Source organism: Glycine soja, chromosome 15 (assembly GCF_004193775.1).
Source record: "Glycine soja cultivar W05 chromosome 15, ASM419377v2, whole genome shotgun sequence".
Lineage (NCBI taxonomy): Eukaryota > Viridiplantae > Streptophyta > Magnoliopsida > Fabales > Fabaceae > Glycine > Glycine soja.
Genome location: NC_041016.1, coordinates 21,069,090 through 21,095,242, shown reverse-complemented (window position 1 = coordinate 21,095,242; position 26,153 = coordinate 21,069,090). Strand labels below are relative to the sequence as shown.

Sequence of the window (26,153 nt, the reverse complement as noted above, 5' to 3'; positions counted from 1 at the left end):
GGTGATATTATGAACTGGCAAATGACAAATCTTCTTCATGGTTTATGGTTACTTCGGTCTTAAACTTAAAGTGTTGCTATTTTGATTGCCAAGTGTTTTAATTGAGAGCAATAGATGAGGAGCGTTTGATTTAATGATTGGTGTGACTGAACCTTGAGCAGTGGTTTTCATTTTCATTTAGCTGAATGGTTAAAGGAGTCTATTTCCAGGGGGTGATTCAGCTATGGTCCCATGAAATGTAACTCAAGTTACATTTTTGTTGTTTCATGTTGCCGCAAGCCAAGGGTCGGCCAAGTGGAAATTCTTCTGTCACATGCACACATTATAAGTGTTATGGAAGTGATGAAGAACAAACAAGAAAGTAGCAGAAAATGCAATAGACCATAAATGTCATACACACAAAATTGTAGCAGAATTGAAAGAGAAGAAAGGAGAGAAAGAACACACAAAATTATGTGGTTCACCTTGATCAATGCTACATCCATGGGAGGGAAAAACAGAAAGCTTTTTTATTATGGTTGTAGTATACAAGTGGAAGCTTATCCTCTGTTTAGAAAATACAGGGCATCCTTGCCTTATATAGACAGAGGACAAAACAGAAAAAATAACAGAATAATCTTCCATATGAGTCATAGCCCAACAATTCACCACCTTGAACTAACATCCATATAGGACACAAACTGCTCCCTCCAACCACACAAGATCTTAACCCCAACAATCAACATTGAGCAAGCTTAAGCAATGATCAAACTTGCTCTTCGGAACTAGCTTTGTGAACATATCAGCAGGATTGTGCAGAGTGCTGATCTTATGAACTTTGATTCTTCTTTCTGACCGAATGAAGTGATATCTAACATCTATATGCTTGGTTCTATCATGATGAACCTGGTCCTTGGCCAAGCATATAGCACTAAGGCTGTCACAGTAGATGTTAGCATATTCTTGATTAATTCCGAGATCATTTATCAGACCTCTCAGCCAAATTCCTTCCTTCGCAGCTTCAGTAAGAGCCATATATTCAGCCTCAGTAGTTGAGAAGGCAACAGAAGGTTGAAGTGTTGCCTTCCAACTCACCAAGCAGCCACCAAGGGTGTAAGCATACCCTGTTAATGACCTTCTCTTGACTAGATCAGCAGCAAAATCTGCATCAGAATAGCCAGTGAGGCAGCAATTTGGATGAGATCCATAGATCAAACCTACATCTGTAGTCCCTTTAAGATATCTGAAAATTCAGTTAACAGCCTTCCAATGTTCCTTCTGAGGTTGGTTTAATAACGTACTAACCATGCTAACAACATAAGCAAGGTCAGGTCTAGTGCAGACCATGGCATACATGAGACTGCCAACAACACTTGAGTATGAAACCTTTGACATGTAGTCCTGATCAGCTTGAGCTTGAACCTTTATCATAGCAGACAACTTCTTTTTTTCTGAAAGGGGAGTGCTGAAAGGTTTAGAGTCAGCCATTCCAAACCTTACAAGTATTTTCTGAATGTAATCCTTTTGAGACAAAAATAGCCTTTTCTGAGTTCTGTCCCTATAGATTTCCATTCCTAAGATTTTCTTCGCAGCCCCTAGATCTTTCATATCAAATTCACCATTCAGGAGAATCTTCAGATTTTGTATATCACACATGCTTTTTGCTGCAATAAGCATGCCATCTACATAGAGTAGAAGATAACTCATTGATCCATCCTCCACCTTGTTGTGATAAACACAGCTGTCATAGAGACTCCTCTTGAATCCTTGGCTGGTGATAAAGCTGTCAAACCTCATGTACCATTGCCTTGGAGATTGTTTCAACCCATACAAGGACCTCTGTAGTTAACAAACATACCTTTCTTTTCCTTGAACTTCAAAACCTTCAGGCTGTTTCATTAGAATATTTTCTTCCAATCTTCCATGGAGAAAAGCAGTCTTGACATCAAGTTGTTCAAGTTCCAGATCTTGGTTTGCCACTATAGCAAGCAAAACCCTGATGGATGTATGTCTAACCATAGGAGAAAAAATTTCGTTGAAATCTACTCCTTTCTGGCTGAATCCCTTGGCAACTAACCTAGCCTTGTATCTTATCCCTTCCTTTTCTGAAAGACCAGGTTTCCTCTTGTATATCCACTTGCAGCCTACCACATGTCTTCCTTTAGGTAGTTCAACAAGTTTCTAGGTCTGATTCTTATATAAAGATTCCATTTCCTCTTTCATAGCTAACAACCAATTTTTAGCTTCAGGATGATTGATAGCTTCTTGGTAAGTGGCTGGTTCATTTGAATCTATGTCTTTAGCTGCATGTAATGCATAGGCAGCCATGTCTTCAAAGCCATATCTGTCAGGAGGTTTAGTGATCCTTTTTGGTCTCTGATTGATTTCAGAATTGAGCTGTGGAGGATCAGGTTCAGCAGCCAAATGAGACTCATTTGCACTGAAATCTTCTAATTTCTCACCTTCTTGAAGAACCACAGGAGATGTTTTGGAATGACCCCCTTTTTCTAAGTCTTTGGCTATAGATTCTACATCCTTTTCTTGAGGAGAGTGGCAGCTTTGTGTTCCAACAATTGGAACCTCAAGCTTGGGATAAAACAGGTGTGATTCATCAAAAATTACATCTCTGCTGAGTAGAACTTTCTTTTCGGATGGTGACCAGATCCTATAGCCTTTCTCCCCATCACCATAACCCATGAACAAACCATTTCTTGATCTAGATACTAGCTTTCCTTCATTGACATGATAATAAGCATTGCAGCCAAATACTCTTAGGTTTGAGTAGTTTGCTGTTTTGCCATTCCAGATTTCAATAGGAGTTTTAAGTCCTATAGCACTAGAGGGTGTTCTATTGATTAGAAGACAAGCTGTATTGATAGCTTCTCCCCAAAAACTTCTGTTGAGACCAGCATTGGATAACAGGCATCTTGTTCTTTCCAGGAGTGTTCTGTTCATTCTTTCAGCAACTCCATTTTGCTGAGGAGTGTTCCTAACGGTAAGTTGTCTAGCAATTCCTTCATCTCTGTAGAATTTGTTAAATTCTGTTGAGCAAAACTCCAAGCCATTATCAGTTCTGAGTCTTTTAACTTTCCTTTCATTTTATTTTTCAATCAGTGCTTTCCATTCTTTGAAGCATTTGAAAGCTTGACTCTTCTGACTCATGATGTAGATCTAAGTCATCCTTGAGTAGTCATCAATTATGGACAGAAAATACCTTCCACCACCTAGAGAAGGTACTCTTGCAGGCCCCCAACAGTCAGCATGAATGTAATCAAGAGTTCCTTTGGTGGTGTGAATTGCTTTTGAAAATTTAATCCTATGTTGCTTGCCGAAAACACAGTGCTCACAGAATTTCAGTTCATCCAATTTCTGATTTCCTAACAGCTGCTGTTTTTGAAGTATCATCATACCTTTTTCACTCATATGTCCTAGCCTCATGTGCCACAATTGAGTTAAGTCAGGTATGCTCTTATTGGATCTTGATGCAACAGCTACTAGACCATCATCAATACATGTTGTACCTTGAAGTATATAAAGATTACCCTTCTTTATACCCTTCATCACCATTGTAGAGCCTTTATGAATTTTCGTGACCCCATTTTCAGTGCTGCATTTGAACCCTTTTCCATCCATAATACCTATAGAGATTAGATTCTTCTTCAGGTCTGGAACATGCCTAACTTCAGTGAGTGTTCGAATAATTCCATCATGCATCTTGATTTTTATTGTGCCAATTCCAACTGTCTTGCATGAGACATCATTTCCCATAAAGACATTTCCACCCGATTTCTCTTCATAGGTGTCAAACCAGGTTTTGTTAGGACACATATGAAAGGAACATCCAAAGTCTAATATCCATTGATTTTCAGAATGTTGGTGATGATCAGCAACTGAGAGAACAAGCTCATTTTCAGATGTGGAACCTTCCTTGACAATAGCAGCAGATGGTTTGCCCTTTTTCTTGGGACAATCTTTCTTCCAATGACTTGGCTCCTTGCAATAGTTACAGATATCCTTTGGATTGACATGAGTCTTCTTCTTTCCTTTAAACACATTTTTCTTGATGTTCTTGTTAGAGTTAGAGGCAACAAGACTAGATCCATTTGATTCTTCAGAATTTCTAGATGCTTTAGAGCGAAGTTCCCTTGAGTATAAGCTGGATTTCATCTCCTCCATGGTGACACATTCCTTACCAACACTAAGGGAATTGACAAAGCTTTCATATAATGGTGGTAGAGACGCTAACAGAATCATGGAAGCATCTTCATCCTCTATCTTAACATCTATATCTCTTAATTCCATCAAAATAGAATTTAATTCATCAAGATGATCTATAAGAGATGTACCTTCTTTCATGTGTAAACCAAATAAACGCCTCTTCAAGAAGAGCTTGTTGCAGATTGACTTAGTCATATACAGCTTTTCCAACTTGAGCCATAAGCCACTTGCAGTTTCTTCATTTGCAACTTCATATAAAACTTCATCAGACAAGGAAAGCAAGATTAGTGAGTGAGCCTTTTCTTCTTGTTTTGCAAGTTCTTCAGTCTTTGAAATAGAGGTCTTTTCTTTTGATTCAGAAGCCACTTCTTTCTTCACAGATGCAGAAGCAACAACAGCCCAAACACGTTGTTCCTTCAACAAAGCACGCATCTTGATGCGCCACAGATTGAAGCTATTCTTTCCATTGACTTTCTCAATACTGATTGTGTTTGACATAATTTCTTGAGTGTTCTTGATCACCAAGAAGCAGCGAAAGAACCAGAAACAAGACTCCTACAACTTGATCTTTGTATTCAGACGAGAATCTTGAATTCCCTTGATCGCAACTAGAGCTCTTGATACCAGTTTGTTATGGAAGTGATGAAGAACAAACAAGAAAGCAGCAGAAAATGCAACATACCAGAAATGTCATACACACAAAATTGCAGCAGAATTGAAAGAGAAGAAAGGAGAGAAAGAACACACACAAAATTACGTGGTTCACCTTGATCAAGGCTACATCCACGGGAGGGAAAAACAGAAAGCTTTTTTATTATGGTTGCAGTATACAAGTGGAAGCTTATCCTCTGTCTAGAAAATGCAGGGCATCCTTGCCTTATATATGCAGAGGACAAAATAGAAAAAATAACAGAATAATCTTCCATATGGATTTAGGTCACAGCCCAACAATAAGCATGCTTGCCATTATTTATTGGAAGTCAGTGATTGGTCCTCTTAGTCAGCGATTAGTTGTTGGTAGGAAATAGTACCAATTGTCGTTGAATCCAAATTTTAAAGGTGTTAAAAAGATCATTTCATTGAAGTACTACTATATATGTGAGAGAGTAACCTTTTTACTTCAATAAATATATATACAACTTTTTTTTTTACCAAAACCTCATTCTCCAAAATATTTATCAAAATACTTGTGCGAATTAAATCTATTTAACTATTTAATTTAACAATAATAAATCTTTTTTTACCAAAAACTCATTCCCCAAAATGTTTATATTATATAACTAAACCCTAAATAATAGAATTTTAAACCTAGTATAACTTGCTCTAATATAACATGTAAAAATGATTACTTTTATACTAGGACTTAGAACATTATGGGAATGTATTGGATTGGAATTTTGAAGGATTTTAAAAGATTTTTTTTATATATAAAAAAAGTATTGAGATATTCAATCTAGACTTTTAAATGACATAAATAAGTATTGTGGTATTCAATTAAGATTATTGGGATTTTTTAAGAACTACAATGAAATCCAATAATATTCAATTAAGATATTTTTAAGCTTAAAAAAAGTCTTCTGGTATTTAAAAATATAAAGATTTCAATCGATTCCTTTTTAGTATGGATTTTATGTGATTTGTCAATAGAAAATATTCATTAAACTATCCCACAAAAAACATTGAGATTTTCATGGATTCTTTTTTTTTCTTTTTCTTTCATTACTTATAATTTCTTCTCTTTTTCTTGAAGGTAATATAGGCATTCATGTACAACACTTCATAACCTTCAATACCTTGATAAATGATAACCTTTAATAATCTCATGTTAATTTATCCCTTTTATGTACAAACTACTTTTCCTTTCTCTTACTTCTATGTAACAACTTTTCATTGTTAAAATACAAATATAATCATTTGTTATGTATTAGGATGCTTCACTCTCCAAACAGTTCGAGTAATGACCCTCCACTTGGTGACCTCAGCCTCTAAGGACGTCACCTTGCTCAGAGTTTTTTGGTGTCGTTGTCCATTTTCCTCTGCCTCTAAGGATGTCACCTTGCTCAGAGCTTTCTGGTGTCGTTGTCCATTTTCCTCCAAGATTGCTAGACTCCTCCGTGGAATGACCTTTGCAGAATCAGTGGCATTTTGAACCTTGATCGACCAAATGAGATTCTTGTCAAAAGTAGACACAAAGACAATCAAAGTTCGCTACTCCGGCTTATACCCCATGCTCCACATCTAGTCAGTATCACGAAAAGTGTAGACGTGATCAAGGGAGAGGATGAGGAGTAACTCCTGGAATAAGTTGATCCACCGTCATATATATATATATATATAAAGAGAGAGAGAGAGAGAGTTACTCCAAGAATAATTGTAAAAGATGAGTTACTCTTCATCCTTGTTATTCATTTTCTTAAAATCTAGACTAAATTGTAATGTTGGTCTCCCTATAATTTTAAATGTAGAATTTTGATCCCTTTATTTCTATATCAAGACATTTAGTCTCCTATTTTTCAGAGTAAACAATTTTGGTCCTTTCATTAGTTGATCATCCAAAGTCAAAGTCAAATGTTGACTTTGATGTGATGTATTAGCGTTGGTGTGACACTTATATAGATTGTTTACATGATGCTTATATGACAGTGAGTTAAATAAAGTAAAAAAATAAAAAAAAATCTTAGTAAAAATTAAACTCATGACCTCTTATTCAAAGATAACATCATAAACTATTAAAATATTTGCTTTTCTTAGTTAATTTTATAAATATTATTTTATATATATCATTAGTCAAGAGTTATTAATTTTTTAAATTATAAAAATTTATAAATTAAATTAAATATTTAATATATATACATCTTTTTAATTTTATTTTATATCATTATATATATATATATATATATATATATATATATATATATATATATATATATATATATATATATTAGTTTGAATAGTTTACATATTTTTATTTAATTTTACTAATTTATAATTAAATTTGATAAATTCATATATAAATTATTTTGTAAATTTATTTTGATATAAATATTACTTTACTCTAGTTATATAAATCAATATCATTGCATCAATTAATATGTAAGTTATACAAATTATGTAAATTTATTTGAATATGTAAATTCTTTTTATTATAATTATATAAATTCATAAAATTTAAATATTTATTTATTTTTGGAAACTTCATGTTAATATTATTGTTTAACTATAAAAATTATGTAGTAAACAAGTTTTTAATACCAATTATATAAATGAAGAAATTATATAAATTAATATGTAAATTATTTATATAAATTACTTTATGTAATTTCTAAAAACTATGTACATATAATTTTATATATAAATAATATGAATTTTAATTTTAATTTTAAAAATTAATCAATTTTTTTATATTATTTAAATATTATTTTAAACTTACCTAATTTGTAAAAATTAAATAAAAAAAGTTTTTAAAATAACCCATATATTAGTTTATGTATTTTTTAAAAAAATTTATAAAATAAGAACAATTTTTATTAATTTATATTAAAATAAAATAAAATAAAATATTAATTTTATTTAAATATTAAATAATTTATATTAATTTATAATTTTTTATAATAAAAAAGTTAATAACTTTTGACTAATGATACATTTAAAATAGTGTTTGAAATTAATTAAACAAAACAAATATCTTAGGGATTTATTGCTTTGTGTTTAAATAAAAGGTGATGAATTCAATTCTTATTAAGATCTTTTTGTTTTTCACTTTATTTAATCCTTTATCACATAAGCGCTATGCCCACAACCCACGTAAGCATTATGTTAGGCTAATACATGTTACATCAAAGTTAACATTTGACTTTGGATGATCAACTGGCATACTGATCAAAATTAGTTATTCTAAAAAATAGGAGAATTAAATGTTTTGATTTAGAAATAAGGAGATAAACACAAATTTACAATTATAGGAGATCAAAATTATGATTTAGCCTAAAATCTAATAATGATTTGAATGAATAGTTAATCTTAACAATTAAATTACAAAAAATTTAAGGAAGATAAAGAATAACTCTAAAATACTTGTTATGAAAATCATGTAAAAAATGATTATATGGATCACATAATTATATGGATTTCCATTGATTAAATAAATGGAAAGTCAAATCCAAAAATATAACACCAGCCATTCATATGGTGGTAATAATGCATATCAAATTGAAAAAGATGACTAATGTCCACCAATCTATATCCTATATTATAAAAGAAAAGTAGAGGAAAAAGCCTATTGTGCCCCTGCTTAGAAAATTGCCACGTGTCCCTTTTCCTGGGTTTATGGTCATTTTATGGTCATTTTGCTTTCTTCTTCAACAGCAACACATGTTTTGGTTTACGTGTTTCTTTTTTCCCCAAAAGCAACTGTTGTGCCATGTGTCTGATAGTTAAGCTAGCTTCCACTCTTTGGTTGGGCACATGGTTTGGGTGTTTTGTAGAATCCCGTTAGCCGTTGTTGTGTCATTTTGGTTTGCTTCATTTTCCAGTTGGAAAACAAAACTGTTTCTTTTCTCTTTGCTTGCTTCTGGATTTCAAGGTGTGAGCTTTTTAGTATACTGAGTATGGCTGTGTTATGTTTTTTTGCTGAATGTCTTTGCCTTCGATTTGTTTTCAGTTTTCTTTTTGTTTTCAAGTTTGGTTTTGCTCCGTTGCTCGGCTTGGCTGTGAGAAGAAAAGGTAATGTTTATGTTGTGCATGCCTTAACATGCCTTCGGTTGTGTTATGTTTTTTTGCTGAATGTCTTCGCGTTCGGTTTGTTTTCAGTTTGTATGTGTGTTACCTTTTTCGAGTGATTTTAGAACTCTTTTTGGGTGTTTTTCTGACTTTCGTGCTTTGTTTTCTAACTTTTATGTTGTGCATGACTGTGATTTTACAACTTTTCTTTGGTTGAGAAGTTTGTTTTTCAGTTTGGTTTTGCTCCGTTGCTCGGCTTAGCTGTGAGAAGAAAAGGTAATGTTTATGTTGTGCATGCCTGTGCTACCTTTTCCCCCTGATTTTAGAACTTTTTTTCGGTGTTTTTCTAACTTTCGTTTTTTGTGTTTTAATGAGTTACGCTTGTTTTACAGTTTGCCTTTGCTTGGTTGTTCGTTTTGGGTGCGAGAAATCAAAGTTATACTTTTGTACCCATGTTGTTGGCTATTTATGTTATGCATGTGTGTCTTACCTTTTTTTTTTTGTTATTTTACATTTTAATGAACTAGGTTTGGCTATTTATGTTGTGCATGTGTGTCTTACCTTTTTTTTTTGTTATTTTACAGTTTAATGAACTAGGTTTGGCTATTTATGTTGTTCATGTGTGTCTTACCTTTTTTTTGTTATTTTACAGTTTAATGAACTTTGTTCGGTTTGGCTGAGAGAAGTTGAGCCTTAATTTTTGTACCGATGTTGTTGTGTGTTTATGTTGGGGATGGTTGTTTTTTGTATGCTTTGCTAAGTTTCGTGTTAATGCATTCTTATATGTTTGCCAACTCTTTTGTTAACTATGTTTACTCACATGATCAGGTGTTTATTTTTACTGAATCATATGCATGATTGTCTTTACAAAGTTTCTTGCGGTCTTATGTGTGTTTCTGAGTTTTCTTCTTTGTTTTTTTGGTCATAGATTGTTAACTTTGGTTTCCTATGGTTGAGGTGGTAATTTAATTTTTTTCTCGTTCGACTATATGCTTGGTTTTTAACTGATGTTCTATTTTTCTTGGTGTTGTTGTTCAGGCTTTGCGATTGCCTACATCATAGATTTACGAGCAACCAATTTTATATAGATTTACGAGCAACCAATTTTATATAAAGTTATGGCACGTGTTCCTGATAAGATTAAGTTGATAGATGGATCAAGGAAAACTCTTAAGCTTTTTGCAAGGATCACTGATCTTTGGTTCATTGGGATCCCTGAAAAGTCTGAACAAGTCGAAATGGTTATTGTTGATTATGATGTATGTTTTTTCCCATTTTTTTTATTGTTATATACTATATTATTGACCATTCAATCAGGTATTTATATTCTTTGTATTTATATCCATGTTGTTTGCAAACAAGATCAGCTAAAGTCTTCGAAGGCTGATTTGAAGGAAAATTTGACTTATGTGATGCATAATTTTAAAGTTATGAAGAATGATGGTCAATTCAAAATTTGTGATCATGAATATAAATTATCTTTTACTAGAGTTACTGTTGTTAGGCAATCTGATACGGAACACCTAACTTTTAGGAAATTTAGATTTGTTGATTTTTCCACTGTCATTACTCGTGATTTTCAAACTGGACTCTTGGTTGGTAAGATTGTTTGCAATTTGTGCATTGATTTTGATTGAGGTACTTATGGCTTTTCAAATAATATGCGTTTATCTTGTGGTTGCTTTAGACGTTATTGGCGTGGTTGATGAAGTGGTATTCTGATATGTCTCATCAAAAAATACAAGGGTTGTTTTCAAATTAAAGGATTTGAGGTTATGTTTTAGAATTTAAGTTTTGAGTGTGTGTAATTGTTATTTGTATCTGGTGATGATTAGATATTGATATACTGATACATTTATTGTTGTTTGCTTCTGATAGTGGGCAGGTGCTATCCTGCACACTCTGGGAAAATTACTGCTTATAGTTTTTGTCTTACTTGAATGAGGTTGAAGATGAAAGGCCCATCGTTATTGTTTTGACACATGCTAGGATCAAGGAAGGCCAGGGTTAGTGTAATGTCAAATTTCTCAATTGTCATGCTCACTAGATAATATTTTTTTGGGGTCTGATCTACAGGATCATATCTGCCGTCAGTCAGTAATTCTTTGAAGGCGTCTAAACTCATGATCAACGAGCTTGTGTTGGAAATTCAAGAATTCAGAGAGAGGTATTTTGACAATGTGTTAGTTTCGTGTTTGTAATTTCAAACCGTTAAATATGTAACTAATCTTTGCTGGGTTTTTGCATTTGTTTTATTCTTATAGGCTTTTAGATTTAGGGATTGAGGTTAGATCAGTTTTGACTCCTATTGGACAAGGGAGTTCATAGGTTTCCGGGTCATCTCAATTATCATTAAAAGATGCGTTTCTGTCAAAGGCTGAAGCAAACTATCAGATTAATGCCAATTCCGAGGTGATGTTCTTATTCATTTGTAACTTCTCTTTGTACAAAATCTAATGCCAATTTTTTCAAACAGGAAATTGTTTGTGTTACTGTCGCCATGATTACAACTATAGTGATGGACAACCATTCATGATGCTATCCGGCTTGTAGTCAATGTCACAAAAAAACTGACATAGAAACTGTGTCATTCACATGTCCATGTGGCAAAGACAACGATCAACCTGTACTAAGGTCATTGATATTCACTGCTTAATTGGTATGACCTTCATCAATTACTTTTTCTTATACTGGTATGTACATTGGTAGTTATAGAGTTGAAGTGATGGTTAATCACAAGGGCGAACAGACCAAATTTTTGCTCTGGGACCATGAATGTGCAGAGTTAATTGGTCAATCAGTGGATGAAGTCAACAAGCTCAAAATAGCAGTATGTTATTGTATTATCATGCAATGTTTTTTAATTTACAATCAAAATTTGTTAGGTTGCTATCCATTTTCATTGTTCATTTTAAGTCACTGATTTTTTTAAGCACTAGATAGACTATTGGGTTGTTTCCTTGCATTCAAAGTCAAGGTACAACCAAGGTTCAGGAATGTTGTTGTTCTTAAATATTCAGATGAATCATACTTGATCAATGTTGTGCTGGATATGCTTCCCGATACTGAGGTTGTCTTTTGTCAAGTGTATTTTTGTTATTGTGACTGTATCCATATATTCCATTTGTTTCTTTACTCTCAATTCATATATCATGCAGCCATGTTGCAAGATCGAGAGTTCAATACTTGACTCGACCGACCCTACAGAGCTTGAATCTGTAAGTTAACATTGTCTTTTTGTGTTTTTCCTGGTGTATCTTGCAATGATGGCAACAAAATTTAGCTCACTCATCAATTAATATTTTATGTAGCAATCTGTGTTTGTTACCGTCGATGATGACCGTTCAATACTTGACTCAACTGACCCTATAGAGCTTGAATCTGTAAGCTACCATTGTCCTTGTGTGTTTTTCCTGGTGTATCTAGTGATGATGGCAACAAAATTTAGCTTATTGATTAGTTAATATTTTATGCAGTGTTCGCTTCCGGCAAGTGCACCGGATCGCACAAGTAGTATAAAATGGTAAGAACTGAGTATCGAACTCTCGGGGAAGTTGTGTTACTTGGTAAAACTATTTCAGTGAATAGGTGTCTAGTGTGAAAAGAGATGTGTTAACTATGAATAAGTGTGTAAACTAACTATTAAAAAGGAAAATCACGTGAGTAATGATGCGTAAAGACAAGTAGGTAATACGTTGGTCTTCCTAATAGGTGTCTGATGTTAAAAGGATATTCTTTACTTAACAATGCTTATGCGTTCTATGGTGTCTCCTGAAATGCTAAACCCCGATTCCTCATGATAGTCTAGCCTAATCCTGATCAAGCATCGTTCGCAGATTCCTCTTGTTGGACTAAACTCGGCCAGGACTGCATTAAGACAAACATACAACAACTAAGTTATCGTACCTCGATCCCTCGTGATAGTACGACAAACTAACCCTGTCCTATCATGTTCTAAGAATCAGAACAGTTTCCACTATTGAATGATCCTAAAAACACATGCAGCTATATGATCAAGGCAAAAGCATGGTAGAATGAAGTTCTGATAGCACAGTGAACACACAAAACATCATTAAATAGATATACAGGTATTTACATCAAGTACCTACAAGGAAGAACCAACAGAGGATTTAGCTCTCCATAACTGGAAAACTTCCTTTACAACAAAGAGAAGAGAAAGATGAAGGATTGAAGAAATACAAGTGGTGGGGATGTCTCCTCCACCTCTAAGACCTCACAATCACTCATAAACTCATCTCAAGCTCTCAGGACGGCTCCCTCTTCAAGCTCTGGTCTCTGCAGATCTTCACACAACAAAATCTCTCAAACTCTCTGGAACTTGGACCTTTCTCTCTCTAGAACTCTCTAGACATGCAGAAGCTTCAAGAAAAGGCCAAACTCCCTTTTCAAAATCTGATTTCAGGCTTAAATAGGTGGCTTTGTTCGTGCTCGTGCACTTAGCGCAATTCTGAACCGTTTAGCGCACATTAGTGAATTTCGGCTTAGCGCGGGCTTTTCTCGCTCAGCGAATGGACTGAAGCAGTGGCCCTTCGCTCAGCAAACATGCACAACTCATCCTTCTTCTAGATTCTTCCTCGTGCTCAGCCGAGGAGTGTTGCGCTCAGCGGATGACTCGCTAAGCCGACAGGTTGGCTTAACGAGAGGGTGAAAATCAACACTATACAAACTCGCCTAATTAACCTGAAATTGAGAGAAAATGATTATTAAACACACAAAATGGAAGTACTAAGTATTTATTACCTATCTTTACCCAAAAGTAATTACAACACTACAAAATAACCATAAATTGGAGGAGTTTGATACAATTTACACAGGTTTTATACATAAAAGTTAGTCGTATTCATCGACTAACATGCAACAATCTGTGTCTGTTACCACGGATCATGACCCTCTTCTCAAGATTCCATTAACACCAACTAAGCGTGTATCCTCTGATGAGTTGGATGATGAACCCAAAAAATTTGAGATTTCACCTGCGCAAGTTTCCTCAAATAAATTACCCAAGCATTGTCAGGCTGAATGAATTAAGTTGTTCACAGGTTGTCTTGGATGTTTTTTTTTTATCATGGTATGAGCAAATTGTAATATTTGCCCCGTGGCACTTTTTGTGGTTTTTTCACTCTTTGGATGGGCCACATGGTTGGAACATTAAGTGTTGGGTGTTTTGTAGAATCCCATTCCTGTGTCATTTTGGTTAAGTTCATTTTGTAGTTCGAAACCAAAACTGCTTCTTTTCTCTTTGCTTGCTTCTCCATTTCGAGCTATGAGCATTTTATGTGCTACTCAAATTAAATGAAACAACTATTTTTTTAGGTTTCCATTACTCTATTTGTTAATACTGTTATGAAATTGCAATCTGTTCTATTATGAAATACTATTACGAAATTGCAATCTGTTCAATCGTTGTCAAAATCCTTATCAATCCAACTCAAGTTAACTGATGAATTAAGGTTTTTTTTCTCTCTGCTGAGTACTAACTAAAGAGAGATTGAACACAAGGATTATTTTGATTCCATACTATTATGAAATTGCAATATATTCAATTGTTGTCAAAATCCTGATCAATGTAAACAAGTCAAGTTAACTAATGAATTAAGGTTTTTTTTTGAAGGAATTACACAAAAAACTAAAACATAAGCTAACATTTACCAATTAAACTCAATTTTTTGCCTACTTAAACATTAGTTATGAGTCATTAAAATCGGCAAAATAAATTGGTATATTAAGTAATTTTAAAAACTATTTAATCCTATCTTTATTTCAATTCCATTAGGAATGAGGATTCGAAATATCACATATTGATCAATCAAAGAGAGATTCAACAACCTTTGATATCAAAGTTTTCTGCACTGGCAGCAACCCCTGTCTCTAAATGGAAATGAAATAATTGCTATATACCAAATTTTTCTACCCGTGGATCTTTAGTTGTAGTTTTGCCTTCTAATTTCAATTTCATCCTTAGCTTTCTTTTTTATTGCAACAACTCTAGATTTATACTTACCATCTCTTCCTCTGTGCCAAAAGAAATTTGTTTATTAATTATCAAATCCATTATATAAAAATGTCTAATCACATTTAATCCACCAAACCCAGATTTGATATTTGTCATCTCTTGCTTCATGTCAATTAAAATTTCTTTATTAATTTACCCATGAATCTTTAGCTATAGTTTTGGCTGCTAATTTCAAGATTTGATACTTACCATATCTTGCTCTGTGCCAAAAGAAATTTGTTCATTAATTATGAAATCCATTATATGAAAACATCTAATCACATTTAATCCACCAAACGCAGATTTGATATTTGCCATCTCTTGCTTGATGTCAACTAACATTTGTTTATTAATTTACAAAATATTTCATCTTTTGTTCCAAGCTGAGTTCCAAATTCTTCAGCTTTAAAGGTGCAGATCAATCACATAGCTGATTCTACATCAACAACTTACTCCTCTATATACAATATCATTACATGTGAGTTTGATCATTGTTACATGGGTCATTTTCCAACCTACTTAAATTCAACTTTCATATTTAATTTTCTATTAATTGCACAACTGCACATTTGCAATTCCTTTGATGTTTAATTTTCTCTTTGTGCATTTCAAAAGTTTTTGGTGGTGAATTTATATATCAAACAACTTCATCGATATCAATTGACGACATGCAAAACCATGCACATGCAAATCCATCTACCTCAGCTAAAGCCACGATGAATAGGGAAACTATCCTGCAAAAAAAAAAAAGACTCAGCTTCAGACACCACATGAGGCAAATATAGATTCCACTTTGGAAGATATACAATGTCATGGTGAGAAATTATAAATAACATTTTTTCTTTTAAAAAAAACATTAGTCTATTCAATTTTACTTATTTTGTCTCTCTTTTTAAGTCATAACAACTGATTCATTAGAGAAATAAATTCTGAATCCACACAAGGTACGATGATTGAAAATCCTTGCTCCATTTTTTTCGCAAATTTTAATTATAGCTATGATATCTAACTCAAATTGTTACAACATCTGATTCTAATTTTTTGTTTGAGAATGAAAATTGCCAATCCAACACTAATGAACCTGCAATCAACAATGAAGGTAATAATTATAGCTTTGATATAAGGTTAACAATATCAATTAATATGCTTCAAATTATATTGTACTATCTCATTAAACAATTTCAGGCTATTCTGACTTGGGTGATCAAGCCATGCAATGTAGACATTGTAATGCAAAAATGTGGTATAATGAAAGAATTTCAAAAGATAAGAATACAATAAGTCCAAAGTTCAGCTTATGTTGTGGAGATGACAAAGTTGAACTTCCATTATTACAAAATCCAACAAAATATCTTGAGCGACTTCTGTTTGATGATAATGCAACTGATAGTAAAAATTATCAACATAACATACGGACATATAACATGATGTTTGCCTTTACCTTTGCTGGTATTAAGCTAGACAAATCAATTAATGAAACCAGAGGACCTCCTACAATTAGAATTCAGGGCCAACCATGCCATCGAATAGGCAGCCTATTACCAATGCCTGGAAAACAACCGAAATTTGCATAATTATATATCTTTGATACGTAGAATGAAGTTGAAAATAGAATTAATATCATGACGTAGTAGTTCTTTTGTTTCTTTTATTATCAAATATGAAGAATTCTGATTGGCAAAACATGTTTTCTAACAATAATGGATGTATTTTGATATTGTTTTCTGCAGCCAACATGCAGCAATTCAGCCACACATTGTTTCAACTTTAAGTCAAATGCTAGATGACCACAATGTCCATGCAAAAAGTTTTAGAATGGCTAGGGATAGATTGGCAGATAATCAACTAGATAATGTGAAATTGAGATTGATAGCTGGACGTGAAAAGGATGGTCGTACATACAATCTCCCAAATGTTTCTGAAGTTGCTGCCCTGATTGTTGGTGATTTTGATGCAGACTCAAGAAGGGATATTATTGTTGAAAATCAAAATGGAGAATTACAAAGAATCCATGAATTACACTCTAGCTATCTAGGACTGCAGTACCCTTTACTCTTCCCTTATGGTGAAGATTGATATAGACCTGACATACTTCACTGTTCTACATTTGGCAGCAGAAAAAGGAAGATAAATTGTCTAACAATGAGAGATTGGTTTGCTTATAGACTTCAGTCTAGGTCAAGTGAAGCACAAACTTTGTTGCATTCTAGAAAACTATTCCAACAATTTATTGTTGAAGCATATACCATGGTTGAGTCCGAAAGACTTAGCTACATTAGGAACAACCAAAAAAAAACTTAGAGTTGACAAGTATTGTAGTTTACAAACATCATTGGATGCTGGAAGCAGTAAAGACTCATCTAAAGGAAAAAGAGTGATTTTGCCTTCAACTTTTGTTGGCAGTCCACGTTATATGGATCAACTTTACTTTGATGGTATGAAAATATGCAGCCATGTTGGTTTTCCAAATCTTTTTATTACTTTAACTTGTAATCCAAATTGGCCTGAAATCCGTAGAGTACTTGCACCTTTGAATCTGAAAGCAATAGATAGACCAGATCTTATCTCTCGTGTTTTCAGATTGAAGTATGAACATATGCTTTTTGACTTAACAAAAAAACACCTGCTTGGAAAAGTAGTCGCATATGAGTTTGCTATTAATATGGTTGTTAAACTTATACATTCATTTATTACTTTCCATTTTTTCCTTATATGATACAACTGTACAAAATTTCTATATTACTATTGCACTATTAATACTATCAACTAACAATTGCAGATATGCACACAATTGAATTTCAAAAAAGAGGACTTCCTCACGTGCATCCATTGCTATTTTTACACCCAGGCAATAAATATCCATCTACAGATGAAATTGACTAGATAATATCAGTAGAAATTCCTTCACATGAAAATGACCTTGAACTGTATACATTGGTGCAAAATCATATGGTACATGGCCCATGTGGAATTCTACAATCTAAGTCTCCATGTATGAAAGAAGGCATGTGTAGCCGTTTTTACCCTAAAATGTTTCAGCCTCAGACTGTTTTAGATTCAAATGGCTATCCAGTCTATCATAGAAGAAATGATGGTCATACAATCTCAAAGAATGGTGTTATTATTGATAATAGATATATAGTACCTTACAATGCAAAATTAAATACCAAGCACATATAAATATTGAATGGTGTAATCAAAATACTTCCATTAAATATCTATTTAAATACATAAAAAAAGGTTATGATAGAGTCACTGTTGTTGTTGTTTATGATGCTAATGGTGCACTTGAGAATCCTATCATTCAAAATGATGAGATTAAAGAATATGTAGATTACAGGTAATATTAATTTAACATGCATACTTCATTTGGTCATTGTTTCTTTAATTAACTTCTTTAATTATGGATTTTTTATGGCAGATATATTTCTTCCTGTGAAGCTACTAGGAGAATTTTTGGTTTTCCAATACATGCTAGAAAGCCTACTGTCGAGAGATTACATTTTCATTTACCAGGCCAACACAATGTTCTTTATGAAGATGATGATGATATAGATGATATCCTATCAAAGCCAATCATTTCAGATTCAAAATTCTTAGTTTGGATGAATAGAAACAATTTTTTTTCAGAAGGTAGAAATCTTACTTATTCACAATTTGTTTCCAAATTCGTGTACAACCAAAAGGCTAGATCATGGAACCTCAGAAAGAAAGGCAATACAATTGGGAGGCTAATATGGGTTCCACCAACCACTGGAGAATTATTTTATTTAAGAATGATGCTTACTACATGCAAATGACCTACTTCATTTGAGGATATTAGAACAGTTGAAAATGTTCTATACCCTACATATAGAGAAGCATGCTTCACAATGAGTTTTTTGCAAGATGACCGAGAATTTGTGGAAGCAATCAAAGAAGCTAAGGATTGGGGCACAACTAATTATTTGAGGAAATTATTTGTCTTAATGCTATTAACAGGTGTCATTACTAAACTTGAAGAACTTTTGAATCAGACATGGAATTGGTTAGCTGAAGACATTGCATATCATTATAAAAAAACAACAGTAAACACATGTTAGTTTTTATGAGTTTGTAACTTTGTATGTTGAATAACATCAGAGATAGGCATTGTTTAACTATTTTCTTTATCATTTGTTAGAATTACACATTGATGATGAGGAACTTAAAAATTTAACATTACTGGAAATTGAAAAACTTCAACATGCTAACCAAAAATCACTAAAAGACTATCCTACAATGCCATATCCTGAGGGTGCAAATCCTGCATGGTGTCTAGAGAATAGCTTGATATTATCAGAACTCAATTACAACAATGATGAGGCTAGATTAGAATTCGAAAATCTTTTTTCATCTATGACAGGTAATCTACCAATTCATATATTATAAATTGCATTTAAGAAAGTTAAATTTCATCTGTATCTTCCAATTTTGCATCTACTTATTCTTTATTTCTATCTAATCTCAACTTATTCTTGATTCTAGATGAACAAAAGCAAATTTATCAAAAAATTATGCAAGCTGTCAACAACAATGAAGGTGACATGTTTTTCCTATATGGATACGGAGGTACAGGAAAAACATACATATGGAGAACATTAGCAAGTTCACTGAGGGCAAAAAATCAAATTGTGATTATGGTTGCTTCTAGCGGCATAGCTTCTGTGTTGTTGCCAGGAGGCAAGACTGCCCATTCCAAATTTAAGATACCTGGGCCAATTTTCGAAGACTCAACAAGCAACATACTTCAAGGAAGTCAGCTTGCAGAATTGCAAAATCAGACAAATCTGATAATTTGGGATGAAGCACCCATGGCTCACAAATTTTTCTTTCAAACACTTGATCAAAGTTTAACAGACATTATTAAAGAAAAAAATCCCAATCAAACTTTTGGAGGCAAAGTTATTGTATTTGGTGGAGATTTTCGACAAATTTTGCCAGTCATTCCAAGAGGAAGCCGTTCAGACATTATAAATGAAACAATCAATTCATCATATCTCTGGCCTTCATGTGAAGTATTAACACTCACAAAAAACTTGCGTTTACAAGCCAATGCCCAATCAGTTGATGATTAAGGAACTGCTAAATTTGCAAAGTGGATTCTAGATATTGGAGATGGAGTTATTGGGAATCAAAATGATGGATATGCTACAGTTGAAATTCCTGAGTACCTACTGATTACTGAATATAATGACCCCATTGATGCTATAGTCAGATCAACATTCCCAGATTTATATCAACACCACAGTAATCCTGAATTCTTCAAATGTAGAGCAATATTAGCTTCCACCAATGAAACAGTTGAAGAGGTTAATGGTTATATACTTTCTTTGATTCCAGGTATTTATACATATCTGAAACTTACAAAAACTAGCATCTATTTAATATTTATGCTCTATTTAAGTTTGCATGCTAACTAAAATAAATATAATAGGTGAACACATGGAATACTTAAGCTCTGATTGTATAGAGAAATCAGAAAGCATTGACAGTTGGAATTTCCAATCAATTACCACTGAATTTCTCAATTCACTAAACACATCTGGTATGCAAAATCATTGTATCAAGCTAAAAATCGGTAGTCCTATAATGTTGCTAAGAAACTTAGACCAAACGCAAGGCTTGTGTAATGGTACTAGATTAATAGTTACAAGACTAGTCAAACATGTAATTGCAGCTGAAATTATTTCTGGCAAAAATCTTGGCCATAATGTTTACATCCCAAGAATGTCAATGTTGCCTTCACAATCACCATGGCCTTTTAAACTTTTGAGAAGACAATTTCCAATCATGCTATCTCATGCAATGACAATTAACAAGTCTCAAGGCCAATCACTTTCTATGGTTGGACTTTATTTGCCAAAACCCGTCTTTAGCCATGGACAATTATGCATTGCATTATCAAGGGTCAATTCAAGGAAAGGATTAAAAGTTCTTATTGTAAATCATGAAGATTTTGATGATGTCAAGAAGAATTAAGAATTTGCTTGAGAAAGGGGGAGAATGTAAATCATGCAAGCTTTGATGGTGTTGAGAAGAAATCACATGTTTGTCATCATCAAAAAGGGGGAGAATGTGAATGTATGTATACATGATTTTGATGATGTCAAAAGAAGAATCAAACAAGGCTCATTTTGCTTCAAGATTAATACAAGATTGTTTCAACAAACAAAGCCTTGGTTCAAGATTTCTTCAAGATCAAGCCTTGCCTCACAATGAAAGGTTTCAAGTCATTCAAGGCACATGTAATCGATTACCAATGGTTTGAAAGTGTGTAATCGATTACACATCATATGTAATCGATTACCAGAGACTCTGAATGTTGGGAATTCAAATTTTAAATGAAGGGTCACAACTGTTCAAGAAAAACAACTGTGTAATCGATTACACTAATTCTGTAATCGATTACCAGAGAGGATTTTCAAGGAATATCGCCAACAGTCACATCTTATCATTTGAATTTTGAATGGCCATCAAAGGCCTATATATATGTGTGACTTGGGACGAAATTGAAGAGAGAGTTTTGCTTGGCAAAAGTGTCTTATCCTCTCAAAAAACAATGAGAGAGATTCCAAAAGAACTTCATTGTCAAATGCTCTCTCAAAAGAAATCCTTGGCCAAACACTTACAAAATCTATAAGGATTCCTACATGATCTTTATTGTAATATTCTTCTCTTGAAGAGAAAATTCTTCTTCCATTCTTCTTATTCAATGAGATTAGTTAAGAGACTGTGAGTCTCTTGTTGTAAAGGATTCCTGAACACAAGGGATGGGTTGTCCCTGTGTGGTTCAGACTTTGTAATGGATTTTACAAAGATAGTGGAAATCTCAAGTGGGTTGCTTGAGTACTGGATGTAGGCACGGGAAGTGGCCGAACCAGTATAAAATTGTGTTTGCATTCTCTCTTCCCTTATCTCATTTATGTTATTGCAATCAATTTTGCCTTGCATGTTCATAGAACATTATTAAATTGATTTTTGTTGCTTCTTTTGCATTCTAAGCCTATCCCTCTTAAGATTATTGAGCCCACAAGGTCCAACACTTATTCATGATAAAGACCAAAAAAATATGACTTCTACTACCAATGTAGTTTTTAAAGAGGTTTTCAAAAATTTTACAAGGTAACTCTAAATTTTGAAAGAACAAATTCTACTATTTATTGGCAACAATTCTAAACTGCTATCTTACTCATGTACATTCTAACATACAGCTAAGGATGACATCATATATCACAATCTTAAATTCTACATTATCAGGTATGTAATCTTAGTTACTACATTAAAATCTGACAGCTTAAGTTTATAATTCTATCTTGCATTTACAATTTCATTTACTTAACTTACTTACAAAGATATCCATAACCTCTGAATATTTAGCACTTTATCGCAGCTTAGCATAGTGCTATCGCAGCTTTAAAAATGTATTTTACTTAATTAAACAATGCTGTTGATATTTAATTGCATTGTTTTATAGGGAAATCATAGAATGACTGCCTTTCATCCACAAATAACAGCTACTGCAAGTGAACTACAATCAAATGACTTCAATATATCTGACCCATGAATAAATTTATGAAAATAGGATACAAATTTTTGGCAGGCATATTCAATTTCTGCTATGTAAGAATTGTGTTTATTTTTCTCCAAAACATAGAAATTTAAACAAGAACTAAGTTGGAAATTCTTTCTTTAACATTTATCTGTAAAAATTCTATTTATTTTTCTCCAAAACATAGGAATTTAAACAATTGAAGTTCAATAATAATGTATCTAGCGTTCCATTGAGGTTAAAATTTCTTTTTGTTTCATCTGCTACTCCTTATATGATAATTATTTTTTAAAGAATGTTTATCAAATTTTCCTTGCACTTTTGTGCGATTGAAAAAAATTCACTTATACCAATCCTGCAAATATATCAGATTATGCTGCATATGCTCTATTGGTTGAAAACAACATCATTCTTATTTTAGAAAAAATACCACATTAAAAAAAATCTAGTTATGCAGCATGACATAATTATTTTTAAAAAATTTATATATGCTTCAGACATCATATGATTAAAAAATATCACATGATATTCACTAGGCACACAAAACACAATATATGTTCAAATTTGGCCACTCTGCAATATATTAAAAACAATGCTAACAAGGAATTCTAGAAATTGTGCCAATCCTCATATCCAGCGTGAAAAAAAAAACTGGACCGTAACCTTCTGCTTTTAACAAAAACTCTTCAATTACTTGGCACTTGTTCACTTCACACCTCTTGACAACTGTGCTAAACTTAAAAACAATGATCAAATCAACCGTCAATTATAGCATTAGGAACATGCATGCATTAAATATTACACTCTAGAAAACGCTATAACCTACCTTCTCCTACAAATCCTCTTTCACTTTTCTGTGCAAAGTTCAATTTTACGCCATCCACAAAATGAAGAGCACATCTTCAACAACATCAAGTGAAGTAAGTCATTCCTATTCTGCTCTTCACCGCAGAAATTTTTTTTCCCCTTTTCTTCAACATCAACACTTAATCTATTAAAATTACGATATCTTTGTCATTGCAGATGAAAAATCCCATGATCGGCCCACCGTTGATCATCCAATTTATCGCTGCCTTCAACAACGACAAAGTCATCTTTGATTATTTCCTTATTTTGCAATTCTTTCATTAGTATTATCGTTCCATATACATGCATTTACATTTCTCAGTTTTTTTGCAGAACATCATACAACTTCCAACGTTCTACCATACACAATGGGCACCACAGTATCCCGAGTTTGTTCACCTGAGATATAATGGAGCCATCTACGAAATACGGGTCAGACGACACAAAGAAAGAGTGTATTTGGCAGATGGACTCGAAAACTTCAGGAAAGATTTAAAAATCTACGAGTCAACCACCATTAACTTTTTTGCCTGTGACCGTCACAGCGTATTTGACATACATTTCATACCACCACTGGAGCGACAAACTTGTGGTAGGCAGAGGCATTCATCCAGAAAGCATATCTGGACTGTTCGGTTTACTCAGGAAATGCTGGATGCTCCTGAACCCCTGGTAAGTTGACCTTTCATACATTAATCTCTTTAAACATATTTTTAGTAGTTTATCAATTTTACTTTTTTCTATCTGCAGAAACTCCCGCGTTGTACAGAAGTTCCTCTTAAAGCTTGTGGTCACCACATGACAGTCTTAAGGCGATTTAGTCCTCCATTGCAATGGAAAGTTGAAACCCTGAATCCTACTATTGGTGGAAAAGGCGTTGTTCAACCATGGTATGATTTTCTTAAAGAAATGGACTTTGATGATGGAGATGAAATCTCTATTTACTATAGATATTATGAAAAAAATTGGGATATTGTAATTAGAAGGCAGGATGATTGGGACGATAGCGACACCGATTAAATTGCCTTTCGTAGTCTGGAATTTTGAAAAAAAAAATATTGCTGATGTAGTTCCAACAAACTCTATTAATGTTTCCTAAGTCTATTTTACTGTGTTCATCCATGTTTCTTAAATCTATTTTGCTGTTAATCAACATTTGTATTTTGCTGTCCATCAACATTTGCAAATCACTTACCAAACAACCCGTGCATGTGCACAGGCTGCAGACTAGTTTATGGATATAAATTAGGACCAACAGAAATAATAGAAGAATATGACGACTACAACACTATAGCTATTTTAGAAGAGATGAGACAATAAAATAGAACAATAAAAAAATATTACTACCAAGTTTTGGTGTTTAGCAGGCGTGGACCTGACAACTAACGGTACAGTAAGTAACGGCTCCAACTTCGTGTTCTCCTATCATGTATTGCATACATTCTCGTATAGTTTCTCAATATAAATTTTATCATGAGATGTTTATGAACAATTTAATTCTATGATTGGATGTTTATGAGGAGATATGTAACAATCATTTTTTTAATTTAGAAACTAAAGAGAATAGGAGTAATTAATGAGATGTGGGTGAAGGAAAATTGGTTTTCTTCAAAGAGAAAGGAATAGTAATATAGAAATAGGAGTATCAATTTAACAAAAATATTTACCTGTTCGATTTGTTTGTATATGAAGAAGAGGTTGATCCTGAAAAAAGTTTTTTGGGACAAAAAATCACGTGATGAAAAGATTATGGAAATAGCCGTTGAGTTCCATTGTCCAAACGGACCACAAATCTTGAGATATGTTCCCCCACGTATCAAACACTTTATCAAAACACATTGATCAAGATGACATAAAGTATAAATTGCAAAGAAGCAATAAATTAAAAAAGAAAAGGTGTGCAAAGAAGACTAAGTTGCCATTATCTCTTCTAAATGTGTATCACTTCATCAAATTGCAGCACATAATATACAATGCAACTGGAAAAAGCCACGGTATGTAGTACGTATAGATAATATATAAAAGTATAATCGAGAATGGTCGTCGAGGGAATAGAAAATATTTTTGAAGGAGAAAAGAAGAATTTTGTAATGATAAAATAATAGTCATAAATAATTTCATATTTTTCTTTTATTTCTAGTTTTTACTTTGCCAAGGTCTCTTCAAATTGGATAGCTAAGCTGTTTGGTAGTTTAGAAAGTTTGCATACTTTAATTAGAATTTACTCATAATGTAAAATTTTTCTTTTTATATTTCCATCTAATTATAAAAATTAATATATGAAAATTAATATAATCATATAAATTTTTGTGATTGATTGATAATGTAAAAATAACTATTCACTAATTAAATATGAAAATTAAATTCAAAATTCGTAAGTATTAACAGCAAAAACAAAATTACAATTGTATTCTTATAATTTTAAAAGCTTAGGGTTAAAATGATAGGTATTTTCTTCAATTAAATTTAAATGTCAATCTTGTCCAGTTGTCCTCATGTGAACTTAACTATGTAAAGTCATCAACCGTTATATTGACTCTGTAAAGACGTTACTGATCTTCACATGCAAGATGAGTTAAAATTTACAATAGGACAATGAAAAGGGTAGTTACATGAATGGTGATGATATTTTTGCATATAACGACATTTATGTACATTAGGACACATAATGGAGTGATTTGTTTATTAAAGTATAATGCTCTGATTTCAGGTACCATTATTGGCCTGGACTGTACCCCACATGTCAAATGTTAACGGTAAACTGTTACATGAGCCGAGGCAAATGCACATGTGAATTTGTTTGCTGAT

General features: G+C 33.0%; 1 protein-coding gene across 1 annotated transcript; it reads left to right on the top strand.

Moving 5' to 3' along the window:
* The first annotated feature begins 19,189 nt into the window (after positions 1 to 19,189).
* Positions 19,190 to 24,365, top strand: LOC114385941. The gene is made up of 7 exons (XM_028345968.1): positions 19,190 to 19,313; positions 19,436 to 19,705; positions 20,027 to 20,290; positions 20,385 to 20,892; positions 22,001 to 22,072; positions 23,891 to 24,017; positions 24,096 to 24,365. The coding sequence occupies exons 1-7, from the start codon at positions 19,190 to 19,192 to the stop codon at positions 24,363 to 24,365; spliced, it is 1,635 nt and encodes a 544-aa protein (XP_028201769.1).
* Positions 24,366 to 26,153: the final 1,788 nt, after the last annotated feature.